Below are 13,629 nucleotides of genomic sequence, written 5' to 3'. Positions count from 1 at the left end.
GCGGCCCGGGCGGCGGCGGCGGCTCCGCTCCCTCCGGGGCGGCGGGAGGGCCGGGATGCGGTGCAGTGTTGTGCTCTCGCCCACCAATATTGCACTCGTCCCGGCCTCCCGCCGCTGCGGGCTGCGTCTGTGGGACCGGCCGGGCGCTGACCCAAACCCGCGACCACCGGGAGAACGGCGCGGGACGGAGCCGAGAGCACGGGGGGGACCCACGGCCCTCTCGGGCCAGCGGGAACCCGCAGGGACCGGGCGCGCAGGGTAGAAAACACTCAAAACTTTATGGCCAGGCGTGGGGCAAGGACCGGAGCGCCCGGGGCAGGCGTGGCGGGAGCCCCGGCACTGCGGGGCCCCGGTACTGGCAGTGCAAAGTCCGCGGGGGGCCGGGAACGGGGCCCGGCCGGGAGGAGCGGCGGGGCCCGGTGCGCCCCCGGGTGCCGCCGGTGGCGGGAGCCCGGAGCGCCACCGGTGCCGCTGGCGGGGGAGGCCCGTGCCGGCCGCGGTCACTCGCGTCCCTCCAGCAGGAACCGGCGGAAGGGCTCGAAGTCGGCAGGGATCGTGTCTGTGGGGAGCAGCGCGGGGGGCGTCAGGAGCCGGCGAGGGGAGCGAGCCCCCATAAAGCCCCCGGCCCAGGACTGAGCCCGCCGCAGCGGCGAGGGAGGGGATGCTCGGCCGGCCGCCGGGCCGGTGCGGGGGTCCCGGGGGCCCTGCTCACCGTTGCAGCGGTACTGCAGGTTGGACCAGATGATGTTCTCCTGGGAGAAGCAGAAGACCCCCAGCCGGCCCCCGCGCATCGTGGTGTCGATGATCACACCGGAGTCGGCCACCAGCTGCGGGCCCTCGTACAGGCGGACCCTGCCGGGGAACGGGGCCCGACCGGTCAGCGGGCCCCCACCGGGACCCCGCCGGGGCCATCTCCGGGATTCCACCGGGACCCCGCCGGTACCCCACCGGGGCAAACATCGGGATCCTACTGAGACGCCATCGGGGCCAGCACCTGGATCCCACTGGGACCCCTCCACGACCAGCACCGGGCCCCGGGTATCCCGACCCGGGGACGGTGGCACCGGGCTGGAGCCGGGGCATCCTGCGGGAGACTGGGCCGGGGGCACCGGACCGGCTGGATCCTCCCGCCGGGGCCCCTCTCCATGGCCGGGCTGAAGCCCCCCGCGCCGCCCCCGGCCCGGCCCCGCCGCCTTTGTCGGGCGCTTTGCATGTGAAAGGCGCCGGCGGGGTCGCCATGGCGACGGGACAATGGCCCCGGGGGCCCGGGGGGCGGAGGGCCCGGCGGCGGAGCCCCCCCGCCGCGGCCGCCCCGGCGGGAGCCTTAAAGGAGAAACGCGGCTGCGGCCCCACCGGGCAGAAGCCCTCCCCACGGCCAAAATCCCCCCACTGCGGAGGTCTCACGGGGCTGCATGTTCCCCCACGGCCGGTATCCCCACACTGCGGTGGTCCCACAGGACTGGATCCCCTCACTAGGGTGGTCCCAGGAGGCACAACTCCTCCTCACGGACATGCTCCTACCCCCGAGGGGGATCCGCAGAGCAGGACCCTTACTCGTGGTTATCATCAGGGCTGGTTCACTCCAGGTTTCTCACCTCTGCTGTGGTCCCACTGGGGGTGCCCATGGTGAGCACAGCCCTCACCCCAGCGCCCCCCATGCCCCCTCTGCTTACCTGATGTAGCCCACCTGGGGCCTGTGTGCCAGCTGCCAGCGGTAGGACGTCTTGTCCCTCCAGCCCACGTTCCGGGGGTCCTTCCAGAGCAGGCGGACGTGGTCGGGCGTGTGGCCCGTGTGCCACAGAGCGTTGCGTAGGTGCTCCCCGGGGCCCGTCGAGGATTTCACTGCCTGCAGGTGCATGGGGGCTTCAGGGGGGCCTGAACAGGGGGGCCTGACCCAGCCCGTGGGTGGGGCCACCACCCACCTTGAGCTGCAGCCCCGGCTCGGCCACAGCACGGAAGGGGGTGGCCTGCCAGTAAGTCTGCTCCGTCTGCTTCCACATCACCACGTAGAAGCTGGCGCTGTCCTGGTAGCTGAAGATGAAGCCGGCGTAGTCATCGTCCGTGATGGTGTTGACGTGGAAGGTGCCCTCAAAGTCCACCCCGTTGAAGGCTGTGTAACCTACAGGCAGGAAACGCTGCGGGGAGCCCTCTCTCCCGACGGAATTCCCAGCCCACCCACCCTTCACCCTTCATCTGTGGAGCAAAGAACCAGCCCTTACTCCCCTGCACAGTGGGGGAGTCTCTGGTTCTGCCCCCAGAGCCTGTGGGTGGGTGAACATATCTTACCCACAGCCAAACCCGGGTCACTGTTCATGGTCTGCACGATCTCCATGCCCTGCGGGGGGACAGCTGGGTGAGGGGCACCCCAGCACCCCTGGGGACCTCCCAGTCCCCTGAGCGCCCACCCTGCAGCGCAGCCCCCAGAAACACGGGGCGCAGCACCCACACCTGGTTGAGCACAACCCAGTTGGGGTCGATCTGGGCGTCCCCCTCGGGGTCGAGGATGACGGTCTGGTAGGCGCGGAAGTCGGTCAGCGTCACCTCGGCGCTCTCGGGGCACACGTCCAGCTGGTCCACCACCGTGTCATTGTCAAAGTCCTCCTCGCAGACGTCACCCACGCCATTCCCTGGGGACACCGGCTCAGTCAGGGCTGGGCTGAGCCCAGGCAGCTCTGCCTCTCCCTGCCCACCCCATGCTCACCGTCTGAGTCTTTCTGGTTGGGATTGGGAATGAGGCGGCAGTTATCCGGGCCAGGTGCCACATAGTCCGGGATGCCATCATTGTCATCGTCATTGTCACAGTCATCCCCCAGCCCATCGTTGTCCGAGTCCAGCTGGGAGCTGTTAGGGATCTCAGCGCAGTTGTCCTTGGTGTCCTGATGCCCATCCCCATCACTGGGAGCAAGAACGAGGTCAGAGCAATGACAAAACTGGAGATTGCCCAAAAGACCCCATTGTCCCTCCTGGTTGGTCCCTGAACCAGGAGCCCAGTTCTGCCCCCTGGGACACAACTGGGAGGTCACCGCACTGCAGTGCTATCCACACCTGTCCTCGTTGGTGTCACAGATGTCTCCTACCAGGTCACTGTCCATATCTGTCTGGAGGAGAGCGAAGCCCTAGTTCAGTGCACATCCTGGGGCGAGGAGGAGGAGCCCCTGCTCCCCCCTGGGCCAGGCCCCAGTCATCCCAGGCCCCCAGGCGCAGCCATACCTGAGTGGGGTTGCTCATTTCAGGGCAACTGTCACAGGCATCCCCAACACCATCCTCGTCCCGATCGGTCTGCAGAGGGTTGGGCACCTTGGGGCAGTTATCCAGCATGTTGGGTATCCCTGCAAGGATTGTGCTGAGTGGATACCCTCCCCCACGCTGGTGGGACAGCCCCCCTGGCACAGCCAGGCCAACCCAAGAGCGGCTCACCGTCCCCGTCGATGTCATTGTCACAAGCGTCCCCCTCGCCGTTGCTGTCCGTGTCCCGCTGGTCATTGTTGGGCACATTGGGGCAGTTGTCACAGGCATCCCCAAAGGAGTCAGTGTCCGAGTTCTGCTGGTCCTTGTTGGGGAAGAGCCGGCAGTTGTCCTGTGAAGAGGATGAGGATGTTGGCGCTGCAATGGTGGCCACAGAGGCCACAGTGCCACAGTGGTCAGGGCAGACATCTCCAGCACCCTGAGACCACTCCCAAGCCACCAGCCTGCTGCTCCCCAGGAGAAGCATCTTGAGGGACCCAGAACCGAGCCAAAACAAGAAGCCCTCCTAAAGCCACTGGCATGGCCACCCGTCCAGCACAGCCACCTCCACATTCTTGACACCATCACCATCAGCATCGTCATCACACTGGTCCCCGATGCCGTCGTTGTCAGCGTCCTCCTGCCCAGAATTGGGCGTCAGGCGGCAGTTGTCCTGCAGGCACAGCCAGAATTAGGGATGGGAGGAGATGATGTCTGGAGCACAGCCCTGCTGAGGACCCTGCACCCCCTGTGCCTCCCCTGCAGCAGCCCACCTGCTTGCAGTGCTTGTTGTTGTCGATGCAGGGCAGGGGCTCGTCCGGGTACCCATCCAGGTCTGTGTCTGGCCCACACACGTTGCCATTGCCAGCCCAGCCCACGTTGCACTGAATAAAGAAGAGATCAGGGTCTGGAAAGGATCCTGGCAGGACCAATGGTGCCATGCTGTACCCCCGACACCCTCCTCCTGTCCCTGTCCCCTGCTCACTGCACAGGAGATCTCCCCATTCCTCTCAAACAGGCAGAAGCCGTTGATGTCGCAGGGGTTGGAGCTGGAAATGCTGCAGGACCTCTGTGGCACACAGCCAGACGTTTGGTTGCCCACAAAGCCCGACTTGCAGGGCCCGCACTTGTAGGAGCCCTGGGGGAGAGAGGGCAGGGGTGGGATGAGGGGAGCTGAGCGGCCCTGGGGGCAAGGGAGGGAGCGGGACAGCGCTGCTCACCAGCGTGTTGGTGCAGATGGAGTTGGGGTCGCAGCCCCCGTTGTTCCCATCGTTGCATTCATCAATATCTGTGCAAACCTGTGAGCAGTGTGGGAGAAATGCTCACCTGGGGCCTTTCCCTGTGGGTGGCTCTGCCCATTCCTGCCCACGGGAAGCTGTCCTCCTCCACTGGCACCGCATCATCCACGCTGTCCTGCACTCCAGGGATCCCACAGGGATCCCACATCCCATGGCACTGCACTCACCTGCTTGCTGGCCCTGGCATAGTCCACCCCCACTCCAGAGACGGTGTTGCCTCGATAGCCACGGGGGCAGGGCTCGCAGCGGAACCCAGGGACTGTGTTGATGCACTTGGAGCCGGGGAAGCAGGGGTTGGCATGGGCACACTGCAACACCAGGAGAGACACAAACTTCATCCTTGGGCACATCATCCCGCGGGATGGCTGCTCCCCAGGCCATCCTGGGGCATTCCCAGAGGAAACACCCTCTGCTCGCACAGCCCTGGCAGTGCCGGGGCTGCTGATGCCCCCCAGCCCATGCCCACCTCCTCGATGTCAGCACAGTGTGTGCCGTTGCCCTCCAGCCCCGGCGGGCAGGGCCCGCAGCGGTACCCAGGGTACTCGTACGTCTCCATGCAGTCCACGCCGCTGAAGCAGGGGTTGGGGTTGCAGCGGGACCGGTGCTCATGGAAGCCTGAAGAGAGGAGAGGCAGGTGAAACAAGGTGGCCCTTTGCCCCCCAAGGTGGGAGCCTCACCTCGCCAGCACTCACCGCAGACCTGGCACTCCATGATGGTGTTGCGGATCAGAGACATCTCCTTCACCTGCAAGGTAGAAAAGCATGGAGCATCAGCAGGGTGCTGGCACTGTGCTCTGGGAAAATCCAGCCCAGGGAGTGTCAGCACCCCCTCAGTCCCACCTGGTCCCTAATGTCTTCCCGCAGCTCGGTCAGGATCCGGTTGAAGAGGGTCAGCTGCGTGACCAGTGCCTTGGTCTGCTCACCTGCCAGCAGCAGAAAGGAAAGGTCAATCCCAGCACAGACAAAGTCTCCCAGGGCTGCGGCCAGGATGCTCTGCCCATGGGCAGTGAGCTAGGAGGATGAGGCAGCTGACAGCCTGTGCTCACACAGGGCCCTTTTCCTCTAGCACACCCCACACCCTCTGATCCCACATGGGGCACTGGCTGTGCAGGAATTTCTGCCTCTGTGGAGCCCCAAACGCCTCATGCCAGGCAACGAGGGAAGCAGAGCAGGGACTTACCCAGGATGGAGGCCAGCACGCTCGTCACTGCAAGGAGAGAGACAAGACATTACCAAATGCTGCTGTCACACCCCAGCAGTGTCACCTCATATGGTCACTCCTGGTCAGCACATGTGCAGCACTGCAGCTCCCACCTGTGTGGGGATAGTGGGCCAGGAGGGACAGGAACATCTCTCTGTGCTGTCACCCCCCACCTCCTTGTGCCATGGCCCACACATGGGACCCCCAAAGCCCCCCAAGCCGTTACCTGCGCTGTGAATGGACTCATCTCCTTGGAAAGGGCACTCACTCAGGGCCCCTACACGGCTCATGGACCCTCCCAGGATCAGCTTCATCGACTCCACAAACCCCTGATGTGTGTGGGGAGATGCAGTCAGCTTCAGGGGGCTCTGCCCATCCCCAAGGGGGCACTGGCTGGGCTCTCAATCCCCCTGGCACTCACCTGCATCCTCTGGTAAGCCTTCAGCCCTGTGCGCACCTCGATGGACTCCACCTCGGCCAGGGGGATCTCAGAGAGCTCGGGCAGCCCCACGCTGGAGTCCATCTGCTTGCAGTCCACGTAGAGCTCCACGCTCAGCGTGTCCCTGCGCAGCCCGCTCAGGCGCACGATGACAGAGTGGCTCTGCCCGTCCGCCACCTGCGCGTGCTGCAGGTTGACCGAGTGCACCTTGTTGTCCTCCCGCAGGTACCTCACCAGGACTGCAGGGCAGCGGGAAGGGGCCGTCAGCTCCCCCCCAGCACCGGCAGCACCCCGGGGGCGGCGTGAGCTCATTGCTCTTCCCTGCGGGAGCTCAGCCCCGTCTGGCTCAGAGCAGGGCCAGTCCATCCCCACCCACCTTTGTTAATCTTCCCCACGACGGAGACCTCCAGCCACCGGGTGTTGTCCTTCTTGGAATAGAGGCCAAAGAGGGTCCCCCCCTGCTTGGGGGGCAGGCGGAAGGTGGACAGGAGGTACACGTCATTGACAGTCAGAAGCTCCATGCGGATCTTGTGGGCCACGCTGGCCATCTGCCGAGCCTCGCTCACCAGCAGCAGGTCGATGACTGCGGGACACGAGCACCGGGGTCGCCACCACATCGGCAGCCGCAGCTCCGGTGCCCGGTGCGGTCAGAGCGGGGGTGGGTGGGGGTGTCCCTGGACCGCCGGGCTCTGGGGGGACCAGGGAAGCCGGGGGGCTCCGGGGCCGCCCCGCGCGGTGGCGCTCCAGGACCGGCCGCTCCTCCGAGCGGGATCCGCGGAGCCCCCGCACCGGCGAGACCGGCAGAGTCCCGGCCCGGAGCCCGCCCCGCTCTTGGGGCTTCCCTGCATCCCGCTCCGCGGAACTCCCCGCGGGCCAGCCCCAGTAAGAGGCAGCCGGACTGGGAGACGCCGGAGAGACTGTCGGGCCCCCGGTACCGGCTCGGGGCGCTTAGCGGGGAGCGCGGACAGCCGCACGAGTGCCCTCCCGTTCCGTGCAGACGCACCGGGCAGTCCGAGAGGGGCTGCGGTGCGGGGTCACCCCCCGCCGCGGCACTCCCCCGCGGCCCCGAGCCAGCATCGCAGCCGGCGGCCACCCAGCGCCGCGGGGTGAACGTTCCAGCGTCCCCGGTGCCCGCAGCCCCGCTTCCCCGGGGCGAGCAGAGCCGCTGTCAGCGGCCGCGGGACGGGGTCTGCCGCCGCCGCCCCCCGAGTGTCGCCCGTCCCGCCGCCCCTTCGGGGCCGCCCCACCGCCGCCCCGAGCCCCTCCGGTACCTTGCAGCTCCTGCCGCGCCGCGGCGGCGGCGCCCAACAGGAGCAGCGCCAGGAGCGCGGGGCTCCCCGGTGCCCCCATGGTGCCGCCGGTGCCGCCGGTGCGGAGCGGAGCGCGGCGGGGCGGGGTGGCGCACGGGGGAGGGGCCGGCGGGGCCGGCGAGGAGGAAACAAAGAGCCGTCAATCACCGGGCGCATCCCGGGGACACCGGCGGGCCACCGGCCGCGGCTCCGGCCGAGGAGGGGGGCAGCGTGCCGGCGAGGCGCACTGAGCCCGGGGTTTCGGGGACCTCCCGGCACTGCCGGCCCCGGGGTAGCCTCGTTCACAGCGCCGGTTCACCGGGAGGTCAGGCGGGGGGGCTGGGCCGGCCCCAGCAGCGCCGGAGCATCCCGGCCCGGGAGAGCGGGACCGGCCGCGGGGCCGTGGGGTGCCCCACGGCGCGGAGCTCCCCGGGCCGGCAGAGCCTCGGGGCCGCTCCGTTCCGCCGGGGGATGCTCGGGCCGCTGAGCCGCTCCCGCGGAGCTCCGGCCAAGGCGGGCGGGCGGCCCGCGGCGTCCCGGCCGTGTTTACAGCTGTTTCCCCCGGTACCATAACAACCGGCCGAGCCCGGCCCCGGGGCTGCCCCAGCTCCGCGCCTCCGGGCCGGCTCCGCGCCAGCGATCCCGCGTAACGAGGGGGTGCGGGCGATGGAGGGGGGTGGTCCCGAGCCGCACACGGGGCGTTTTCCCTCCGCCGCTGCCAGCGGGCTCCCGGCCCGGCTGCTGTCCACGGAGAGCTGCGGGGGGGTGCGGGGCCGAGCAGGGTGAGCAGTGCGGAGCTGGGCTGAGCTGAGCAGTGCGGGCCCGCGCGGGGAGATGCGGAGCACAGCAGGACTGTGCGGTGCGGGACCGAGAAGCGCGAGCAGTATGGAGCTGAGCTGAGCGGTGCGGGGCAATGTGGGGCCATGCGGGGCTGAGCAGGACTGAGCAGCGTGGAGCTGAGCGGTGCGGGGCAACGCAGGGAGATGCGGGACACAGCGGGGCTGTGCGGTGCGGGGCACATCAGGGTGAGCTGTGTGGAGCTGAGCTGTGCGGGGCAATGCAGAGACATGGGGGATACAGCGGGGCTGTGAGCATGGTGTGGGGCACGGCAGGGCTGTGACACGTGCGGGGCACTGCAGGGCAGTGTGGAGCTGAGCTGAGCCGTGCGGGGACAGGGTGCGGGGCACGGCAGGGCTGTGACACGGTGCGGGGCCGAGCAGTGTTGAGCTGAGCTGAGCCATGCGGGGACAGGGTGCGGGGCACGGCAGGGCTGTGACACGGTGCGGGGCCGAGCAGTGTGGAGCTGAGCTGAGTCGTGCGGGGCAATGCAGAGAGATGCGGGATACCGCAGGGCTGTGACACGGTGCGGGGCCGAGCAGTGTGGAGCTGAGCTGAGTCGTGCGGGGCAATGCAGAGAGATGCGGGATACAGCAGGGCTGTGACACGGTGCGGGGCACCGCAGGGCTGTGTGGTGCGGTGCGGGGCCGAGCAGTGTGGAGCTGAGCTGAGCCGAGCCGAGCCGTGCGGTGCGGGACGGGTTCTGCCCCAAAGACCCTGCAGACACCACCACCACTGCCATCCCCGCTCGGCTCCGCTCCACCGCCGGGACCCCCGGCCGGTGCCGCCCCGCGGCGGGGGCGGGCGGGGCTCTGCCCGTCCGGTTCCGGGTCGGCGGAAGATGGCGGCGCCCATGGAGCTGTTCTGCTGGGCCGGGGGCTGGGGGCTGCCCTCGGTGGATCCCGACTGCCTGGCTGTGCTGGTGAGCGCCGGGGCCGGCGCGGGGGCGGGCCGGGGTCCCGCGGGCAGACCCCGCTCTATCCCTCCGTCCCTCCCTCCCGCAGACCTACGCGCGGTTCACGGGGGCGCCGCTGAAGGTGCACCGGGTCACCAGCCCCTGGAGGAGCCCCTCCGGTAAGGGCCCCGCCGAGGATACCGGCAGCACCACCGGGACCCCCCACCCCATGGCAGCCCCATGAGCCCGTTACCCCACTCGCCACCCCTGCACCCTCCACGCGTGACGCCCCCCACCCCATTTCAGCCTCCCAGCCCGTCTGATCCCTCACGTGCTGTGGCCCCACACCGCTGAGCCCTGCCCTATTGCACCCTCCTGCCCCACTGCAGCTCTCTTGCCCTAGGGCCTCTCCTCCCCACGTGGCACCACCGTCCTACCCTATTGCACCCCCTGTACCTCATCCCACCCCCTGCCCCATTAACACCGTCCTACCCTATTGCACCCCCTGTACCTCATCCCACCCCCTGCCCCATTAACACCGTCCTACCCTATTGCACCCCCTGTACCTCATCCCACCCCCTGCCCCATTAACACCGTCCTACCCTATTGCACCCCCTGTACCTCATCCCACCCCCTGCCCCATTAACACCGTCCTACCCTATTGCACCCCCTGTACCTCATCCCACCCCCTGCCCCATTAACACCGTCCTACCCTATTGCACCCCCTGTACCTCATCCCACCCCCTGCCCCATTAACACCGTCCTACCCTATTGCACCCCCTGTACCTCATCCCACCCCCTGCCCCATTAACACCGTCCTACCCTATTGCCCCCCCTGTACCTCATCACACCCCCTGCCCAGTTATCACCATCACCATATTGCACCCCTTGCCCCATCACAGCCTCCCACCCCATAGCATCCCTCGTGTCCTGTGCCCCTGACTGCACCCTCTCATCTCATTGTACCCCGCTGTGTGTCCCCCCACCACTGCAGTCCCCTCCATCCCATCCCAACCCCATCTTCTCATCACTATCCCTGTCCCATCATGCCCCCTCTTGCCCTATTGCACCCTCATGCCCCACTACACCCTGTGCCCCATTGCACCCCCTCATCCCATTGTGACTTGTGTCCCATTGAACACCCTCATCACACCCCCCCACCTCATTGCACCCCCCTTTTTTCTGTTTCCCCATTGCTCCCCTGTGCCATCACTCCCCACTGCACCCCCCTGTCCTGGAACATTCCCCATTTCCCATCACATTCCCCATTTCCCATCACACAGCTTCTACCCCCTCCCCTGCGCTGCTCTGTCCCCACCTCACCTCACACCCCTGCACTGCCTCGTGCCCCTCATCCAGGCAGGGGGATCCATCCCCATTGCAGCCCCCTGCACCCTCACCTGCTCAGGGCACAGTGAGTGCATCCCCCACTCCCTCCTCCTGCCCGCAGGGCACCTGCCCGCGCTGAGGACACGGGACGAGGGCACCATCTCCAAACCTCAGCAGATCATCACCCACCTCAGGAAACAGGTACAGGGGGGCTTGGGGCACCCCCTGCCCTGGGCTGAGGGCTGCTGGAGCCCCTCAGGGAGGAGGGGACTCTGTTGTGTCACCCAGGGGTGGGATTTGGGGCATCCTGTGGGATCAAACGGGTGTTTTCTCTGCAGAAATACAACGCTGACTACGACCTGTCAGCCACGCAGAGCGCGGACACGATGGCCTTCGTGTCCCTGCTGGAGGAGAAGCTGCTGCCAGTACTGGTGAGACTGCAAGGAAGGGGGGCTTGCTGGGGATGGGGTCTGCTCCCTGGAACTGTGCAGACAGGCTTGGGTGTGCCCAGCTGCCAGCAGCAACCTCCTGGGAGCCTGGCATGGCTGGGATGGGGGTTTGGGGGTGGCAACCGTGGGTTGTGCAGCCCAGGCTGGGGTCTGCCCTTGACCCCAGTGCTCCTGCAGCCCCTCATGCTCTCCAGGGTGGCTGTGCCAGGCAGGGGCTCGGGTGTGCCAGCAGCTCTGCCGTGGCCAGGCTGTGGATTGTTCTCCACCACAGATCCACACGTTCTGGGTGGATGCCAAGAACTACGTGGAGCACACGCGGAAGTGGTACGCGGAGACCATCCCCTTCCCCCTGAACTTCTTCCTGCCCAACGCCATGCACAAGAGGCACCTGGAGCGGCTGCAGCTCATCTGGGGGGATGACTACATGGAGGATGAGGAGAAGCTGGAGAAGGAGGTGAGGAATGGGGTCTGGGAACAATGTGAAATCCCTGTGAGGCTGTCCAGGGGTGACTTTATGATGCTCATATCCCCATTTGTCTGTTTAGCCCAGAAATAAGTTTTGCACCTTTAAAGACTGGTTCTGAAAAAATCCAAACTGGGGTCTGGGTTCTCCCCTCTGCTCCCCTGAGGACTGTGGTGGTACCTGGGCAGGTGACAACCCTGTGTCCTCCTCCTGCAGCTCTACCGGGAAGCTCGGGAATGCCTGACACTCCTCTCCCAGCGCCTCGGCTCCCAGAAGTTTTTCTTTGGAGACTCGTAGGTGGCCAAAGGGGGGGAGGGGAAGGGGCCTGAGAGCCCCCCACACCCCAGCAGGGCTGAGACCCCGTGGTCTGCAGGAGGGTTGCAGCCACTTCGGGGGTAGTACAGGCTCACAGGGCACAGGACACTGTCCCAAGGGGGAGCCATGTGCTGTCCCCTGGGGGTGCCTGCTGGCTCTGAGTGGCTTTGGGTGGGGACAGTGGCCCAGGCATGGCTCTCTGTGCCCCAGGCCAGCCTCCCTGGACGCCTTAGTCTTCAGCCGCCTGGCGCCGCTCCTGAAGGCCAAGCTGCCCAACGGGAAACTGCAGCAGCACCTGAAATCCCTGCAGAACCTGTGCAACTACTGCACCTCTATCCTCAGCCTTTACTTCCCCTGGGACGGAGGTGAGAGCCACCCCCCGCCTCACCCTGCCGCCTTGGGGCGACCTGTCCCCCCTGGTGCACCCCCAGCTCACTCTCAGGGTGACCCCTGTGCCCCTCCAGATGCCCCCCTGAGCAGTGCCCCTCGGGCTGCAGGCACGGACAGCAGCGAGGCAGAGGAGGACCCCCACAAACGGCGCAAGCAGCTGCTGTCAGTGCTGGTGGGGCTGGTGGCCATGCTGGGCTACGCCTTCCTCAGCGGCATCGTCTCCATCCAGCGCGGCAGCGTGGGGCCGGCCGGCCGGCAGCCCGTCGCCCTGGAGGAGGAGGAAGAGGAGGAGGAGGAGTGAGGAAGAGCTGTGTGGCTGTTCCTTCACAGCCCCTGGAACTGACTGTTTTTACTCTGGAAGCCTGGCAGCGTTGCTGCTCTGCTCTGTGTCCCACCAGGAGCCGCAGCCCTCTGCGTGGGAGCGTCCCTGCCACACCAATAAACCTCCCTCTCTCCACTTGCACCCTCTCGTACTCCCAGCACTCCCAAGGCCCTTCCCAGTTTCCCCAGTTGCCCAGGCTGGAGTTTTGCAGCAGGCACCAATGGGTCCTGCCTGTGGCTCTGCCCCTCACTTCAGTCTTGGGTCTTGATGTCCCAGAGGGGGGATCTGAAAGCATCTGTGGCATCTGAGCAGTGTCCCTGTCCCTTCTCCAGCAGCTGTGGGGCTGAGCCCCACATCTCCCCTGCATCACTCCCATGTTGCAGCCCTCAAGGCAGTGCAGACAGCAGCTCTGCGGGGCTGGTACCTCCCCTCCACGCTGCTGCCAGCTCGGCAGCACAGCCGAGACACAAAACCAGAGCCAAGGGCAGCCGAGGCTGCTCGTCAGGACACGTCCCCAGCCCAGGAGCGCTCCCCGCTGCCAGCGGGACACCCGGAGCCCCGCTCCAGCAGCCGGGATCCCTCCAGCGCTGACATCTGTTTGCATTCCAGCACGCCTGCCAGCGCCGGGGAGCTCCTGCAGCTGGCACAGCACCGCGTGGGCTGCGAGCGGGGTCGGGGGCGGCCACCTGGGCTCCGTCTGCCCCCGCGGTCCCCTGGGCCACCCGGCGTGGGGCTGGTGCCGGTGCTGGCTGCGCTGCCGTTCCCTCTGCCGGTTTTAGGATGCACAGATGGAAAAGGCGGCGTGGGGCCAGCCCGGCACACAGCCCTCGCTTGTTTGGCCGCCGGCTGCCACCGCCAGCGGCATCCCAGCGCTGCTGCTGCGGTGGCTGAATGTCCCCAGGCTGCGCTCCTGTGCCCCCCACCCGGCTGCAACAGCCAGGGGCCCCCACAGTGGGCTGGAGCAGAGCCACGGTGCTGGGCCAGCTGCGGAGCCTCCCCCGTACTGGCCCAGTTCGAGGGGCCCCACTGGGAGAGGGATGACTCAGTGCAAACCCCCCCCCCCCCCAGCACGCTCCCCTCTAACGTCACTCAGGAACTATGTGCCCCGTGCTCCCCGTTCCTGTTAGCTGGAGGGGCTGATGGCTGCTCCAGCAGGAGAAAGCACAGCCCCCTGCCCT

General features: G+C 67.1%; 2 protein-coding genes across 2 annotated transcripts; one reads left to right on the top strand and one right to left on the bottom strand.

Annotated features, from left to right (window-relative positions):
* Nucleotides 1-259: 259 nt before the first annotated feature.
* On the bottom strand, nucleotides 260-7,545 carry THBS3 (thrombospondin 3). The gene is made up of 23 exons (XM_041397224.1): nucleotides 7,434-7,545; nucleotides 6,539-6,745; nucleotides 6,145-6,401; nucleotides 5,950-6,052; nucleotides 5,703-5,729; nucleotides 5,363-5,445; nucleotides 5,216-5,267; nucleotides 4,990-5,138; nucleotides 4,691-4,831; nucleotides 4,446-4,523; nucleotides 4,211-4,363; nucleotides 3,999-4,109; nucleotides 3,791-3,898; nucleotides 3,418-3,577; nucleotides 3,211-3,329; nucleotides 3,046-3,098; nucleotides 2,702-2,895; nucleotides 2,449-2,627; nucleotides 2,287-2,335; nucleotides 1,923-2,119; nucleotides 1,674-1,846; nucleotides 713-852; nucleotides 260-559 (listed from the first exon to the last, which is right to left on the bottom strand). The coding sequence occupies exons 1-23, from the start codon at nucleotides 7,510-7,512 to the stop codon at nucleotides 501-503; spliced, it is 2,871 nt and encodes a 956-aa protein (XP_041253158.1). The 5' UTR covers nucleotides 7,513-7,545; the 3' UTR covers nucleotides 260-500.
* A 1,369-nt stretch (nucleotides 7,546-8,914) lies between these two features.
* Nucleotides 8,915-12,586, top strand: MTX1 (metaxin 1). The gene is made up of 8 exons (XM_041397261.1): nucleotides 8,915-9,210; nucleotides 9,293-9,362; nucleotides 10,634-10,713; nucleotides 10,851-10,943; nucleotides 11,233-11,415; nucleotides 11,641-11,717; nucleotides 11,950-12,104; nucleotides 12,204-12,586. The coding sequence occupies exons 1-8, from the start codon at nucleotides 9,130-9,132 to the stop codon at nucleotides 12,428-12,430; spliced, it is 966 nt and encodes a 321-aa protein (XP_041253195.1). The 5' UTR covers nucleotides 8,915-9,129; the 3' UTR covers nucleotides 12,431-12,586.
* The last annotated feature ends 1,043 nt before the right edge of the window (nucleotides 12,587-13,629 follow it).

This window comes from Onychostruthus taczanowskii, unplaced genomic scaffold (genome assembly GCF_017590055.1).
Source record: "Onychostruthus taczanowskii isolate IOZ18803 unplaced genomic scaffold, ASM1759005v1 scaffold138, whole genome shotgun sequence".
In the NCBI taxonomy this organism is placed as follows: Eukaryota; Metazoa; Chordata; class Aves; order Passeriformes; family Passeridae; genus Onychostruthus; species Onychostruthus taczanowskii.
This window is presented reverse-complemented; position numbering and strand designations above follow the sequence as displayed.